Source organism: Acipenser ruthenus, chromosome 5, assembly GCF_902713425.1.
Source record: "Acipenser ruthenus chromosome 5, fAciRut3.2 maternal haplotype, whole genome shotgun sequence".
NCBI classification, from domain to species: domain Eukaryota; kingdom Metazoa; phylum Chordata; class Actinopteri; order Acipenseriformes; family Acipenseridae; genus Acipenser; species Acipenser ruthenus.
Window position 1 is genome coordinate 7,306,773 of NC_081193.1, and position 17,901 is coordinate 7,324,673.

At 42.0% G+C, this 17,901-nt stretch overlaps 1 protein-coding gene across 4 annotated transcripts in view; it reads left to right on the top strand.

Annotated features, from left to right (window-relative positions):
* Window positions 1–17,901, top strand: part of LOC117403404 (actin-binding protein WASF1-like) — a 78,453-nt gene that overhangs the window by 40,048 nt on the left and 20,504 nt on the right. For all 4 annotated transcript variants that reach the window (XM_059023581.1, XM_059023582.1, XM_059023583.1 and 1 more), the window contains exons 2-3: window positions 5,299–5,459; window positions 8,638–8,772. In XM_059023581.1, the coding sequence (XP_058879564.1) occupies window positions 5,327–5,459; window positions 8,638–8,772 (268 nt within the window). In that variant the 5' untranslated portion in view covers window positions 5,299–5,326. The remainder of the gene's footprint in view (window positions 1–5,298; window positions 5,460–8,637; window positions 8,773–17,901) is intronic.

Consider the following 17,901-nt stretch of genomic DNA (forward strand, 5'->3'; position numbering starts at 1 on the left):
GCGACCTCCTGTGCCTGGTGGTGCTGCGACCTGGGAGTCAGGCCCAGCGACCAAAGGTCCAGACATGGAGCCTGGGTGTCCGGGAGCCCAGGCCGAGGGATCCAACCCCCAGGCGCCGGGCTGTGGCACAGGGGTGGTCGGGGCTGTGGTGGAGGTGGTCTTCTCACCTCCCCTCCCTTCTTCGTGGCCGGCAGCTCCCCTTTGTGAGGCTCCGGCCACAGTACTTCCTGCTGCCATTCAGGACTGGCAGCGACTCCAGGCGAAGCAGGACCTTCGGCGACCCTAGGAGGAACAAAAGCAGAGCAGCAGGCAACCCCAGGCGATGCGAGACAGGCATCCTTGGGCGTGGCCAACATTGCAGGAACCTCCGGCCAGGGTGGCAGTGGCCAGAGTTCCTCTTCTCTGTTGGCAGCAGGAGGTAGAGCCCGCTCCAGCTCCTCTGGTGGCGGATGCAGGAACAGCAGCTCGTCTCCCTCTAATGGCAGAGGCGGGAACAGCAGCTCGTCTCCCTCTGATGGCGGAGGCGAGAACAGCAGCTCGTCTCCCTCTGGTGGCGGAGGCGGGAACGGCGACGCTGGTCCTTCCGGCGACGCTGGACCCCCTGGCCCCTCTGGCGACGCGGGACCCTCTGGACCCCCTGGCGAAGCAGGACCCTCTGGACCCCCTGGCGGCGCAGGACCCTCTGGCCCCTCTGGCGCTCGGGACAGTAGCTCCACCCCAGGCGACGGCGGACCAGCAGCGACCCCAGGTGACGGCGGACCAGCATCCCTAGGAGAAAGCACACAGAGTTTCTCTAGACGATGCGGGCAGGCAGGCAACCCCAGGCGATGCGGACAGGCAGGCAACCCCAGGCGATGCGGACAGGCAGGCATCCTTGGGCGGTGCTGTGCCTCTTAGCCGCCGGGCAGTTTGTCCCCGCGCTCCCTTCAGCAGCCGGTACAGAGGCTGGGAGGGACCTCCAGCATCTTCTGCTGGCGGTGGAGGGAGAGACAGCCCCGGCTGTTCCCCCTCTGCTGGCGGTGGAGGGAGAGACAGCTCCGGCTGTTCCCCCTCTGCTGGCGGTGGAGGAAGAGACAGCTCTGGCTGTTCCCCCTCTGCTGGCGGTGGAGGGAGAGACAGCTCCAGCTGTTTCCCCTCTGCTGGCGGGAGAGACAGCTCCGGCTCCTCCCGCTCAGGCCGTGGACGCACCGACTCCTCCCGCTCGGGCCGTGGACGCACCGACTCCTCCCGCTCGGGCTCCTCCCCCTCGGGCTGTGGACGTTCGGGCTCCTCCCTCTTGGGCTGTGGACGTTCGGGCTCCTCCCTCTCGGGCTGCGTTCGTTCGGGCTCCTCCCTCTCGGGCTGCGGACGTTCGGGCTCCTCCCTCTTGGGCTGTGGACGTTCGGGCTCCTCCCTCTCGGGCTGCGGACGTTCGGGCTCCTCCCTCTCGGGCTGCGGACATTCTGGCTCCTCCCTCTCGGGCTGCGGACATTCTGGCTCCTCCCTCTCGGGCTGCGGACGTTCTGGCTCCTCCCTCTCGGTCGACGGCAGCGGCTCCCCCTCTCTGGGCGACGGCAGCGGCTCCCCCACTCTGGGCGAAGGCAGCGGCTCCACCACCTTTTCTTCAAGGAGGGGGATCTCCCCCATGTCTATCGCCAGGTATGCCAGGACCATGACGGCTATCTCCTGGAGGGACCCCGGGTGGTGCTCTCTCTCCCACTCCTCCCACCTCTCCCCATCTCGATGCCACAGCATGCTGAGGGCTGTGGGGAGGTCGTGGAAGAGGTCTGCTTCGGGGTGCACCAACCATTCCCAGATCTCCCGTGATGGTGGTGAAGGCGGTGTTGGTGGGGTGGCTGCCGAGAACGGGGTTGGTAGCTGCTGCTTTCTTCGCTGCCTTTGTTTATTTCCCATTCTGCGCACCGCCAAAAAAAAAAAAAAACCTCAAAAAATTCAAAAAAATTCAAAATTCAAAAAAAAATACTGCTCTGAGCCTCTAGGTGGCGCTATCCCACTTCTAACACCACATGTGGCAGGATGACAGAGGTTTGAGGCTCAGAGACAGTGGAAGGGGCAAAATAATGATCTTTATTAAACAAAAAATAATCAAATAAACAGGCACAAGGGCCAACAAAAAGGTTCAAACAAAATACAGAAATGTAGGCTGGGCATTAGCCTTCACTACAGTTTCTTTCTCCAAAACTAAACAGCACAGCACACCAACAAACAACCTCACCCAAAAACTCCTCTCCCTAACAAAGGGTTTCAGCTGTCTTTTATAGTCTGTGGCTATTAACTAATAATTAACAATTAAACGCTTAAGGCTCCAGCCACATTCTCACATGTATTTTACTGGGAGGAATTTAACCCCCTCCCTGCCAATCCAAAACAAGAATCACAAAAACATAATGAAAACAGTAAAAATAACAACAATAACAAAACACAAATTATTGGAGCGAGCTGGCACCCCATCACAGAGACTCAAAGAAAGTGTGACTGTGATCTGTTACTCAAATACATTTCTAAAAATTAATGTAGACTTTCCATGTGTTGTTCCTTTGTATAAGGGGGCAAGGTGTCCAGTGTTTATGCTGGACATGTTTTGAGCAGACTTCAAAAATGAGTGGAGGAAAATGCTTAATCAGTACTTACTTGGTACTGTTTTAAAATGCATTTGACGGGAGAAAAGGGATGCTGACACAGCATTACTACTGTAAAAACAGGAAGGTTATTCATCGGTCAGTATCTTGGCTTGGGCACAGACAGTAGCATCACAGTGAAATGTGCACAAGCCAATCATATTCCCAAAGGTCTGTGTTACTGCTTTCAGGCTGGCAGCCTGGCACTTTATTGTGAAATACACTGACCATTATTTATATATTTTTAAATAAAGTTGTACTTAATATACAGAGCAGTAGATCAAAGTTATGGGACATGTTTGTGTGTGTTTTTTTAATTATTATTTATTTATTTATTTATTTATTTATTTATTTATTTATTTATACATATTTATTTGTATCCTGAAACAATCTGTGACAGAGAGTGAATGAATCCTAGTCAATAATCTCCCTCCTGACCTGTGAGGGCACGGTGTCACAGGAACAGTGTGCCCCGGACTGGGTGGTTTGACAGTTCATTCCCGGGTCAGTTGGAAGTCAGCCATCCAGAAAGGGGGCAGAGCCACAATACCAGCAGTCATCACCTTAATGTGGTAGGCGATGTGTCAGTCACAGATTGGAGGATACTTGATTGGACTCGCCACCGAAGGAGGTGTGACTAAGGGTATTTCAGGGGATGTGGCCAAGCAATCTGTTCCTTTGTTATGGTTACGGACGGACCTGTAGAAGGAGTACAGAGATCAGATAACTGTGAATGCTGTATTTTCTTTGTGTTTATAACTGTTTATTTGTAATTATTAGGCGGCTAAACACCCGGGAGCTGTCACTGTCAAGCCAACATTAAAACCTGGATTATAACTACTGCACCAAGTCATTAATCACTGTGTATTCACCACCAGCATGGGAGCACCGTGAAAGGACGCAGAGCTGTGCCTGGACATTGACATTGTTTGTTTATTATTGTTTCGGGACTGAAACCCAGTATTATTTCACTGTGCAAACTACACATTGCTGTGTAGTTGCCAGCGCTATTATTGAACGGTGAAAAGAAAAAACGGGAAAAATAAAATTAAAAGAAGTGTTTGCACCGTGAACTCTGTCTGTGTGTTGTTGTTGGAACACTGCATCACCACTGCACCTGCGCACTACAAACCACTTTGCCACACAATCATAAAGGCCATTTTAGCTGTATTCTCTTCTGCTTGCTTCTCCACTTCAATTCTTTCAAATTCCAAACAAGTTCAAGTACGGTGACTTTCCAGATAAGGAGTTGTTCTACTGTATATACTGTACTTCTTTCAGACTGTGAATTCTGGTGACTTTGGCCTGGCAAAATAGGAACCAAATGTCTCCTGCCTCATGACTTTTTTAACACTGTTCGGGCATGCATAAGCATCATATTTTCAATGCATGAACTTTATACTTACCATATTGAAGGTAAAATAATGCAGTAATACAATACATTCAATTAAAATGTTAGCATTTTAACAGCTCTGGGGGTGGGGGTGCAAAACAATTTAACAGCTTTCGAAACAAGTGAACTGCTTTTTTGGTGATCGCTCCCTTGTTTGGTTGTCTTTTTCCAATTTGAAAAGCCTTTCATACAAAATGTTTCCTTTGCACCTACTGCCACCCAGCACTGATTGGTCAGCAGTGATAACCTACTCGCAATGATGATAACAAAACTCTTATAATTTAATGAGGTATCTACACATTGCTGTATTTTGAAACAATCATTATACCACTTTGGGAGTAAAACTGATGAGGGGAGTCTGGCTTGAACGTACAATACTTAATACATGAAGCTCTAATAAAAATAATGCTTACAATGTGTCTCTATGGTTACACAAATTTATTTTATTACTGTTGGAAAACTGAATGGCTGCCTTGCTTTTGCAATATGGAGAGAGGCTAGAGAACTTTTTTTTTTTTTTTTTTAAATCAGGAAATTGAGCAAAAACTTTTCTTTTATTCTACCACCACGAGGAATAATAACCAAATTGTGGCCAGTGAAAGTAGCAAGATTTTTTTCTAATGATGTTTCTGATCAGCTTGCTACAGTAATAGTATGACCCATCGCATTTGTGGTTGAGTCCATTGCATAGGAGATTGAGGCATTGATAAACAAATGTATTTATAAAAAGAAAAATCTAATGGTAGTTTTGTGTTTTTTCTTTAGTTAAAAATGAAAAAAATGTATTGCTGTCCTTTTACCTTGATGTAGAAATTGTATATGTTAACTATACCCTGTTCAGAGACCCACCTAGGGACCTTTTGCAACCCGTAGAACCACTGAGCTACATCACTTCTTTGGGAGACATCACTGGCACTATCAGTAGTGATTCTAGTGTGTATTATAAAATGATTACTATCACATGAAAACACTGTTTAAAAGAATATTAATACAGGAATGAGTAGTTAAACTGATACAGCAGCTTTGACCTGTTTAACACATCTTTATTATTTTTATTACTGTAGGTAGAACAGAAATCAAACTGGGGCGGGTCTTGTGCATACAAAATAAGGAGCATATAGCTAATGCATGTACTGTAATGGGATTATTAAGCCTAAACAATACTTTAATCACCAGATGACAAGGAGTTGAACTGTGTTTTATATTTGTAGTATACTACAGGAGCAAAATGGCATACAGCTAAACGAAAAAAGATCAGTGTTTTCATAGTTTTGTTTCTCTTTCTAGGTGTCCTGGCCTTTAGCTTGACCCAAGAATGCCACTAGTGAAGAGGAACATCGAGCCCAGGCACCTGTGTCATACAGTGCTGCCTAGAGGCATCAAGAATGAACTGGAATGCGTGACAAACGTTTCACTGGCAAATATAATACGGCAGCTCAGCAGCCTGAGTAAGTGTGTGCATGTTCATGTCTTTCCTGTTTGTCTTCTGCTCCTACAACAAACCTATTCCCCTTGAATATGTACACTGAGGATTTCCTGACCTGAATGGATATTTCTACAGTATATGGAGTGATGTACAGTAATCCGTCGTGTGTCCGCCTGTCACATATCTGTGACAGTGAGTGAGTGAGTGAGTGAGTGACAGACCCAGAACCAGGGTTGGATACCGATGAGTGAGTAAGCAAGTCAGAACCACCGACAGCCGGGCGAGTAACTGAAGTTTGTTTGTTATTGTTGATAAAATGTAGATCCCACTAAAGTTTTTGTACACTGTTTTGTATGTACTGTGTGCTACCATTGCTGGTAGTGTCGCGTGAGCTGTTCAGTGTGTTGATATGTAAATAAATCCTGTTCGCCTGAGGGGCGTATCCACTTCAGCCATCTCGAGCTCCTGCCTGTCACTCAGCAGCAAATGCACGCACCCACATGGCAGACGGCAACCCTGTCACAAGCATTAATACCCTGTATCTTTCTGAACAAGGGATTAAGAGGAGCTCCCCAATAAAAAACTGAATCGCAAAACAATAATTGTATGAATAAAGTAATTGTTACAGCGGTGTATATTGGTATGTAAAACAGGATTCATTTATCCACCTTTTTACATATCTGCCCTTACGTGACGGACTACAGTACTCAGTGTTATCCCAGTGGAGGTTGTTCAGAATCTCTTCATGGAGTATTAATGTTTTATTTTCCTTTGACAAACATGGTGCAAATTCTACATTGACTTACATCATAGTAGCACTATGATTATTACCACTTGTCATCCTTTTTTTCTATTAAAGCTCTTTTTGGGTCTTTGCTTGTGTTTTATACTTCGGGTTGGAATAATCTGCAGGTCTTTCAAAGATAACTCTAGTCTGTAGATGAAAGGCTGGGATGTGATCCAGATTTAAAAAAAAACACAATTGTTTCCTCTCCTACATCTGTAGACACAAGAGTCTATAAATCAGATAATTCTTCAAATAAATAAAGTGAAAGCAACAGGAACCTGGCTCATACTGATTGAACAGTCTTCACAGAGATATTTCACATAATCAATCACTAGATAACAGCCTTGTGAAGGTCTCTCTAGGTTTTCCTCATACTTCATCTTACTCACTCTCAGTACAGCACTGTTTCCCGGTAGAAGGACGCATGCATGCATCATTATTGTAAGATCATTAATACCTTCCTGACAGACGTGTTTGTGCTAATTACAGTAGTGACTTTCAGCCTGTCCTGTACTGGGGACTGTTTCTGTAAACTTTATGAAATTGGGTCAATGAAGAGTAAACCTCTTTTGGCAAATATTTCAATCCTTAAACTATGGGAAAGGTACAACAGTCATATGTTAGGGTTAGGGTTCACTGTATTAGAACTGCACTGTACTTTTGAAAATAAATATAGCCATTAAATAATAACAATTACAATTTCCCTACAACATTGTTTAAATAGCAATATAGGTCACTTTGAGATGCTTTGAGATAGTGGGATCAGCATTAGCACATCTAAATAAACGAACCTGGCATTGTATTTTCTTTTAAAGATATACACTGTACATAGTAGTTTTTATAATAATGTTGCTAGTTTTAAGATGTATTTGCTGTACTCTGCATAACCCAGCTGAGAACAGCATCACAATCCTAGCAGGATTTTCCTTATCAGTTTTTGCAGCTGGTTGGAAGTCGGGATTGTGGTTGCATGGTTAGCCCAAGGCGCCTCGTTGAATCACTGGCTGAGCTGGTCCAGCAACTTGCGGAATCTTGACTCCAGATGGCAGAATGGTCCTTATCTCACCAGAGAGACATGTCTGTCAATATAGTACACACCATTTCTAATCTGTAGCAGGCATACACTATAACAGTAGGCCAAAGCACTAGGGGGACAGAGGGGCAGTTAAAACTGACTTCATAAGGTGTACTTGACAGTGAGAATACAGTCGGCGCCACATAATCTGGACACTGATAATCAGGATTTCTGCTTAAATGGGACAGAACTCTGGGAAACGGTTCTTCCCAATGCTATCTATGTCATTTTAACTGGGACGTCACTTCTTTAATTAGGATACAGTATTTTTAAATGATGAACGGAGATCGCTTTTCAGAGCAAGACAGGTTCATGTAGCACAGTGCAGTGATTTAAGGGCTTGCGTGATTATGCAGTGACTTCCATAAACCAGGTTGAACTCTTGGAGTTGCCTGTGCTTTTTTTCCAAAAATTTGTCATGTCAATATCACAGGTGTTTTGCCTTGTGATGATATGCAGCAGTGTGGAGTAGTGGTTAGGGCACTGGACTCTTGACCGGAGGGTTGTGGGTTCAATCCCCAGTGGGGGACACTGCTGTTGTACCCTTGAGCAAGGTACTTTACCTAGATTGCTCCACTAAAAACCCAACTGTATAAATGGGCAATTGTATTATTATTATTATTATTATTTATTTCTTAGCAGACGCCCTTATCCAGGGCGACTTACAATATATCACATTATACATTATTTCACATTATACAGATATCACATTATTTTTACATACAATTACCCATTTATACAGTTGGGTTTTTACTGGAGCAATCTAGGTAAAGTACCTTGCTCAAGGGTACAACAGCAGTGTCCCCCACTGGGGATTGAACCCACAACCCTCCGGTCCAGAGTCCAGAGCCCTAACCACTACTCCACACTGCTGCCCTGTATGTAAAAATAATGTGATAACTGTATAATGTGATATCTTGTAACAATTGTAAGTCGCCCTGGATAAGGGCGTCTGCTAAGAAATGAATAATAATGATATGATTTTATTATTTTTCATTTCATTTAAAAATAAAAATAAATGATTAATTTTGTTTAGGGATAAAAAAACAATTGACTTGTATTTTAAATTGCGCATTTAACATTTATAATGTGATGTGATTTCATGATTTTTTTTCATTTAGAAATAAATAAAACAGTATAAAAAAATACTTCTTGTGCAGGTCGTACATTATGAATCTAAGTGTGACAAAGGTCCTGTCTGCAAAATTTCAGAACTATTCTCTCACTGTCTTGTCTTATTTCGCTCATCCCAGATAAAGATGTTCCAAATGCAATTCCTTTTCCATGCAGTATATCGCTGCAGTTGCACAGACTCAATGTGATTTGTCTTGCTTCCAGGTAAATATGCAGAAGACGTGTTTGGCGAGCTGTTTAATGAGGCCCACGCATTCTCATTCCGGGTGAACTCTCTACAGGAGCGCGTGGACAGCCTCTCCATCAGTGTGACACAGCTGGACCCCAAGGAGGAAGAACGTAAGTGTGTCAAACAGCTGTTCACGTGCTTCACTCAAGAAAGAGATCACCTCTAAGATGCCTTCTATTGGGTTTACTTACAGTGGATTTTAAAAAAATGTAAAAAGTAAAACTGAGTTTTTGAGTGGTGTATGTATGTGTGCTCCTTTAGTCTTGCACAGGATTTATTCTCCACTTTCACCTAGGCTTTGGTTAGCAGCCTAGTCTTCATCAATCAGTTGTCATCTTTACCCCTGAGATCACTTACCAGTGTCACTCCTGGATTCACTTAAACACTGTTATCTCCGGGTTACCCTTCGCATGACCGGGCCATAATTCACAGTACAGTCTCACTCCTGCACTCATACACTATATTCTCTATATTATGTTCCTTGATTTCCCTTTCCATACTGTCAAGACATGGTACAATGAGAGCTAGTAAAATGCAGGGCAATAATGCCAGTTTCACTTCCTGGCATGGCAACTGCTGCTTTTTGAAGAAGAATAAATAGCCATGGTGAGATCCAACTGAAGGTTAATGGTTTGATGTTTTTTGAAGGAGTTGGGGGCTTTGGGCTACTGGGCCCAGCTAATTCTGAACCTAGCAGCATGATTTATAAATCATAGTAGTTCCATTTTCGCATGTCATTGTCAGAGTGAACATCATTTCTATTCTATTTATATGGAAATGATATTTTATTATAGTACTCAACGTGAAATATTTACTCCAGTTGATTGTTGACTCTCTGCCAATTTCGGAAAATGTTTCTGATTTTTAACAGAAGAATAATTGTTCTTTCAGCCGTTGTTTTCCCCTGCTGCTCTGCTTCCTCTCAGTTTAAACCGTGTTTCTGTAAAATCAGGATACTGCAGCTGCACTTGGTTGTGCAAGAGATATTATAATATTGATCTGGAACAAATTGCATTCAGTATTGTTTATTGATCGTAGAAAACAAAAGTCTGGACTTAAAAAAACTGCTAATCAGTATTAAGTAGTTAACTAAATAGTTTACTGAATAAAACAGGCTAATCTTGCTATTGTGTAGTACAAATAGTTGTTTCATACAATTTAAGACCCATCAAAGCCCGCTCCTCAATCCTGCAAATGAAGATTGTGTCCCTGGTTCAAAGTACAGCCCTATATATATTAAAATGTAGTTGAAGATTGAGTGTCTGGTTACTGCTTGGCTCTGGCATTTGTCTGAGTGGCGTTGGCAAACAGGACAAGGTCTTTATTGTTGTCCCTGGTGTCCTTGGGTAACAAGAGGAGCAACCTGGACTAAAAAGCTGTCCCTGTTTCTCTCACAGTACAACAGCTGCTGCTGTTCACCACACAGTCGTAATACTGAAGTCAAAAGGCTGCAGTGGTACCTAATGATAGACGGATAATGTTGCCCTCAAAAGAATATTTTTTTTTACAATTTTTCATTACTCCAAGCAAAGGACAACATGTGTATATGATAGTGTACCAGAAAATCTGCAACATAGTAAGTTAAACCAGACAAGTGTCTTCTTGAATTGATACTGGGTAAATAAAACTAACTGATATACCTTAATGCATTAAAGAAATAGCATAGAGATACTGATTTAAATATATACTATCTTGAACCACTAAACTAGGTCAATTTATTCACTTTTCCAATGTAATTCAAATAAAGTTATTTAACCTAACCTAGAGTATACTTAACAGTAGAAAAGCTACCATATTCAATGTCTTTAATTTCATTTGATTTATTCCTTTTGGAAATTAAATTACAAGATTCAACTTTTTTTCTTACAATGTAAACTGCTGTACAATGATCTAATTATGGGGAACCAAATGAGTTGGTAAATGTACTTTTATTTCTCTGCCTGTGACGTGTCTTTGGAGGAGGGGGGGGGGGCATAGGGCAATCAAAAAGATCTTGCATCCAACAGGGCAATTGCAGTTTATAGATTCTGAGATCTTTTGAGATCAGACTTTCATAAGACCTGCATAGTTTACAATCAGATCTCCTGTGATTCTCTTCAATATAGTACTGTCTGTAGCGCTTCCTAAGGTGTTTGTTATTAGCCACTACAGGCTAAAGGCTAATGATCTCAAGTTGATATCCTGGCCAGATGCATTGTATTACATTTTTTTCACTAAACCAGTTCCACTTTCATATATTCTGATCTAGCTATTGAAAATTAGGTTGATAACTTTTGCTATATCTATATCTACATACATACATACATACATAGGAGGCAGTGTGGTCCAGTGGTTAAAGTCCGCCTCTGCCACTGACGGTCACCGGTTCAAATCCCGCCTCTGCCACTGACTGACTCACTGTGTGACCCTGAGTAAGTCACTTAACCTCCACTTAATCTCTCCTACAGATGAGATGTTAAATCAATGTCCTATTGTAAGTGATGCTACATATAATGCACAGTTCACAGTCTACCTCTGTAAAGCACTTTGTGAACGTGGTTCTCTGTTCCCAAGCACATTATCACCTGTTTTATGTTGGCCAATCAAAGTGTGATTATTGTGGCAATTGCTGGGCGTGGTAAATGCTAGCTTGATAAAAAACTAAATTGAAATACTTTCACGAAAATATAATATTTTTAGTGAGTATTGGGGAGAAAACGTAAATCAGTTTATGAATACAGAAAGAAAATGAATATTTCGAAGTATACAAAAAGCAGAAATATCAGACGTGGGTCAGATGAGGCAGAGGAACATACTGCAAAAGAACATACTGAAAAATAAGCAACACATTAAATTAAAACAAGAAAGTGAACTGAGAGACAAGCAATCCATTTATACGGCTTTTACACACGCTTTAATAAAAGCGCAGAATGATTGTGTTAATGAGTTTGTCAGAGCTCTGTGCTTTGCTGGACAGCCTCTGTTTATTGCAGAGAGGTGTGTATTGGTGACTTCGTGTGACAGTACTGTCTGTCCATCAGCTAAAACACTGCCTAAAGCCGACAATCTTAATCGTAAATATTTGACAGAAAATGGGGATGATTTAGTTGGTAAACTTATGGAACGCATTGAAATATCCAGTGTGATTTGACGCGTCTCCCGATGGCTTGCACTGTCCAGTTCTGTCCATTTTATGATTTCAAGGTGAATAAACCTGGCTTGTTTTGTGCTGATGTCATGTTCATACCTTCTGCAGATATTATTTCTGTCAGCACAGCGATTGCCCAAATGTTTGCAAAGAACCGGCTAACTTGGGAAAATGTGGCTGTGACGTGCACAGGTTCTGCTTCATCATACATGCTAGGGACGTTAAACATAATGAGAAACCAGAACTGCTTCACATTATATTCCACATGTATATGTGTGTATACTGAGATTTTTCCCCCCAATTTTCACAGATGTTTCAATTAATTTTTTTTTTTTTTACCGATTTTATCCCTAATTTAATATGTGTAAAATAAACTCTGAATTTTTTTTTAAAGCTAAAAACTGAAAATGCAGAACACTAATTATACACCCACGAGATTACAGTGATGGTGTTTTCAAAGGTCACCCATTTACTCTAAAGAACCAAGCATAGAACAGTTATGAAAGGAAGGGCTAATCATTCTAGTTGTCATGGCACCTGCTCATAAATGGAGCAGCCTGGTAGGGATATGCAAATATTCAATTGTGTAACCCGTGGTGCAGACCAGTTTTGGTGGTATTTTCTGTTAACATTTTGCTTTGCTTCCCTGAGCTACAGTACATCAGAGCTACTAGCTTTAGGGAATGTAAACAAACAGAAAAATGAACAAGAAACATCTTGTGTAAATGGTTATTATTATTATTATTATTATTATTTATTTCTTAGCAGACGCCCTTATCCAGGGCGACTTACAATTGTTACAAGATATCACATTATACATTATTTCACATTATACAGATATCACATTATTTTTACATACAATTACCCATTTATACAGTTGGGTTTTTACTGGAGCAATCTAGGTAAAGTACCTTGCTCAAGGGTACAACAGCAGTGTCCTCCACTGGGGATTGAACCCACAACCCTCCGGTCAAGAGTCCAGAGCCCTAACCACTACTCCACACTGCTGCCCCGGAGTCATATATTGGTATGTCATTGAAAATCATTGTGAAAAAAGCAAATAAATCCTATGTTACACAAGCATATGGGACAGTTCCACTTTAAACCAAAAAAACAAATGGGAAAAATAATGTGCTACTGTGAACACAGCCATTGTGATTGCTACAAAAGATCAAGAGAGCTGTTGACAGTACACCACAGTTGAGTACTGTGTCTCTTTGGTATGTCTATATTTAGGCAGCATTAGAGCTGTTTGATGAATTAGATATGAAGTGGTAATTGGCCACCCCCACTGATTTTATCTCATTCCATGGAAGTTTTTCCCTAAAAAACTAGAACTTCTTTAAAAGTCTTCTTCTACAAAGTACATATTTTGTCTTTCTTACAATAGGCAAAATAAAGTTCTGATTTACAGAACAGTTGCTACTGCCTTTTTAGTGAGATAACCACAATGCATTGGGTTCTTGCATCTATGTGGAGAAAAAAATGCACCAATTAAGCCTTAAGTGTAAGGCAGGAGAAAAAGCAGTAGTGTCTTCAATACTTCCCTCAGCTTATGGGTATACCAACTGCTCATATGAAAAATAGTTTTGCCTTTGATGTAATTTACATGATCAATTTGTACATCAATAATGTATAAGTGTTTTAAATTTTTCAAAGTATTAAATTCCCATTAAAGAGCTATCCAGCTCACCTACAAGTCATTAGTGTTGGTATACATTCACTGAAGTATTTCTTCATACCACAGGGTCTCCAGTGCAAATGAACTTTCAGCAGCTCTTTAGGGTAGACATTGCCGCTTATAATTATAATCAAATATGCGATTAAACCAAGTCTGAAACTATCTTAAAAACTGAATTGCAAAGTTAAGTTGCTGAGTCCGGTGATGGCTGTAAAATATATATATATATATATATATATATATATATATATATATATATATATATATATATATATATATATATATATATATGAAATAGATCAATCCACAACAAATGGACCAATGGGCCTCACCTTACTGATTCTTTTGATATTGCACACGATGGAAGTGTTTTAGTCAGAATCCCAAAATATTAGCACTCAACAATTTTTTAAGTTGAAGTATTTTAACAGAGGAAAATGAGCACTGAAAAGGGGCTGTGTTTGAGAAGTCTTCCTGATACTCATTCCACACACAGAACTGATCTTGCAGTTTAAGTGTGTTAACATTTTACCCGTTGGTGACCTTAGATGTTCATGGGATGGCAGCAAATGTAGAAAAAAGTGCTATGATGGCAATAAAAATGACATTGTACCTGCTAGACATCCTGAACCACTGTAATTCTCGCCACCACTGTAGTTTTTCCAAGATATCTAACAACAAAGACTATTCATGCGTTGTCAGTGTCACAGGGTAATTGGCTACTGTAACAGTGGGAAGTGTTACGTGTGTGGGTCGTCACTGCATAATAATGGCGCAGACATAGAGCAGTGGGTGTTGACACGCTGCACAGGCATGCAGATTTTATTCAACACAAGTGCTGACACCTTCTAAATTAGAAAGAATACTGTGTATATCTAATAGATTATGTTGGGTTGCTCAAGTTAATAATGAGTTGTAAGTGTGTTGTTATTACATTTCTTATGACTGTAGAAGAGATGAAATATAAGATAATATGACTGTGGAGCTGCAGGCAAGGATGTTTTTGCTCTCAAACAATGAACAGCAAAGCAAATCATGGATACAGTAAGGATGGTCATGTGAGGAAACTTGCTACAGCCTTCTTGAGCAAAGGGTCTGGATTTTAAAACCACTCAATCACTCCTCTGAGAAGAAAACAATGTCCTTTGGGCTTTTAGGTATTCTTGCAGGGCGTGACTGATTAGATTTATTTTTCACTCTGACTGAAAACCATTTTTGCTCAGCCAATATGCAATATCTTTATTTTCTGAAAAACGAATGACCCATTACTAAGGCTACAATGTTGTCATGGAGGTCAATGTGATCGTGAAAATTGTGAATTTGAATAGTCAGTGAAATCTAGGAAATGGATGTAAAAACACATTTAATTAGGCTCTTCCTTTATTTCCTTTAAAAAATGCAATGAAAATACAAATCTGCAAATATCTGTAAATTGTTTGATTGCGTATGAACGCAGCATTTACGTGTAGCTATGTAGGACAGCAAATGAGATAGCTGTGTGACAGCTAAAATACAAAAAAAAATGTGAGTGAGCTGTTTTCTGTAAAGACAGTAGAACAAATGCATCAGAGAACAGAAGTTAACCGACTTACAGAGGCTTTCTTTACAACATGCTGTTTCAGAAACTCTAATGCCTGGTTTATACTTCTGTCACAGATTAATGCAGTACATCAGACGAAGACAGCTATAAAAGCTGTGCAGCTTCAATATTTGCTGAATGAAGGACTGTGGCAAAGTGGTTAACAGTGTGCAGGTGCAGGAGTGCTGCAGTGATCAATAAACAGACAGACAACGATAATCCAGGTGCAATGATGTTTTATTTTTAAGTCTGATGACACAAATTATGACAAACACAATAAATAATAATGATAACAGGCAATTCAGCGCTGTATTTTGCTTTGTTTAATCCTCACTTCTAATATATACAGTGCCTTGCGAAAGTATTCGGCCCCCTTGAACTTTGCGACCTTTTGCCACATTTCAGGCTTCAAACATAAAGATATGAAACTGTAATTTTTTGTGAAGAATCAACAACAAGTGGGACACAATCATGAAGTGGAACGAAATTTATTGGATATTTCAAACTTTTTTAACAAATAAAAAACTGAAAAATTGGGCGTGCAAAATTATTCAGCCCCCTTAAGTTAATACTTTGTAGCGCCACCTTTTGCTGCGATTACAGCTGTAAGTCGCTTGGGGTATGTCTCTATCAGTTTTGCACATCGAGAGACTGAAATTTTTGCCCATTCCTCCTTGCAAAACAGCTCGAGCTCAGTGAGGTTGGATGGAGAGCATTTGTGAACAGCAGTTTTCAGTTCTTTCCACAGATTCTCGATTGGATTCAGGTCTGGACTTTGACTTGGCCATTCTAACACCTGGATATGTTTATTTGTGAACCATTCCATTGTAGATTTTGCTTTATGTTTTGGATCATTGTCTTGTTGGAAGACAAATCTCCGTCCCAGTCTCAGGTCTTTTGCAGACTCCATCAGGTTTTCTTCCGGAATGGTCCTGTATTTGGCTCCATCCATCTTCCCATCAATTTTAACCATCTTCCCTGTCCCTGCTGAAGAAAAGCAGGCCCAAACCATGATGCTGCCACCACCATGTTTGACAGTGGGGATGGTGTGTTCAGGGTGATGAGCTGTGTTGCTTTTACGCCAAACATAACGTTTTGCATTGTTGCCAAAAAGTTCGATTTTGGTTTCATCTGACCAGAGCACCTTCTTCCACATGTTTGGTGTGTCTCCCAGGTGGCTTGTGGCAAACTGTAAACGACACTTTTTATGGATATCTTTAAGAAATGGCTTTCTTCTTGCCACTCTTCCATAAAGGCCAGATTTGTGCAGTATACGACTGATTGTTGTGTTGAGTCTCCCACCTCAGCTGTAGATCTCTGCAGTTCATCCAGAGTGATCATGGGCCTCTTGGCTGCATCTCTGATCAGTCTTCTCCTTGTATGATCTGAAAGTTTAGAGGGACGGCCAGGTCTTGGTAGATTTGCAGTGGTCTGATACTCCTTCCATTTCAATATTATCGCTTGCACAGTGCTCCTTGGGATGTTTAAAGCTTGGGAAATCTTTTTGTATCCAAATCCGGCTTTAAACTTCTCCACAACAGTATTTCGGACCTGCCTGGTGTGTTCCTTGTTCTTCATGATGCTCTCTGCGCTTTAAACGGACCTCTGAGACTATCACAGTGCAGGTGCATTTATACGGAGACTTGATTACACACAGGTGGATTCTATTTATCATCATTAGTCATTCTGCTAAGAAATAAATAATAATAATAATCATTAGTCATTTAGGTCAACATTGGATCATTCAGAGATCCTCACTGAACTTCTGGAGAGAGTTTGCTGCACTGAAAGTAAAGGGGCTGAATAATTTTGCACGCCCAATTTTTCAGTTTTTTATTTGTTAAAAAAGTTTGAAATATCCAATAAATTTTGTTCCACTTCATGATTGTGTCCCACTTGTTGTTGATTCTTCACAAAAAATTACAGTTTCATATCTTTATGTTTGAAGCCTGAAATGTGGCAAAAGGTCGCAAAGTTCAAGGGGGCCGAATACTTTCGCAAGGCACTGTATGTGCATTTAGCCACGGGGATTGCACAATCACTTCACGTGCAGATAAAATGTGTATTGGTATGTGGGCACAGGGATTGCACAAATTAGTTCATGTGCTGGGATAGTTCAAGTGAATGGATTAATTAGTAATTGAATCCTGGCACAGCTGTGTGTATATATAGATGCACGAATCACTCTCTCTGGGTTGGTGTTCAGAGTGGAGAATGGGAGTGAGAAGGAGGTAGAATTTACAAAACTCCAGCGCTCATGAGGGAGGAGCACGAGTGTCCAGCACCCATCAGGGGGAAGCATGAGCGTTCAATGCCCTCAAGGGGGATCTTGGACTGGCTGATGGACCCTAAGGGAAACTTTGAGGAGGCCCTCCCAATGGTGGTCAACCTGCTATGGGCCAGAGATGGGGAGCAATGGGAAGCCTGGAAACAGCAACACCACCCAGCGTCCCCAGTAGGTAATCAACTACTTGGCCACACCAGTCTCCAGTGACCGAGGGAGAGCTGCACCAGTCTCCGGTGACCAAGGGAGAGCCACACCAGTTTTCAGAGATAGGAGACTGCCTGATGCTCCCGCCTCCACCGCTAGAGGGAGACTAGCTGCTGCTCCCACCTCCACCGCTAGAGGTAGACTACCTGCTGCTCCTGCCTCCACCACCAGTGGAGCTGTAGCTACCTCCCAAGGATCAACTCCTACCCAAGCCTGCACCACCTAGGGCTGCCAAGCCTGCATCGCCTGGGGAGGCCTGCTCGCCGTCGCCTGGGGAGGCCAGCTTGCCGTCGCATGGGGAGGCTAGCTCGCCGTCGTTTGGGGATGCCACCCGGCTGCAACTCCTGCTGTTTCCCGGTCG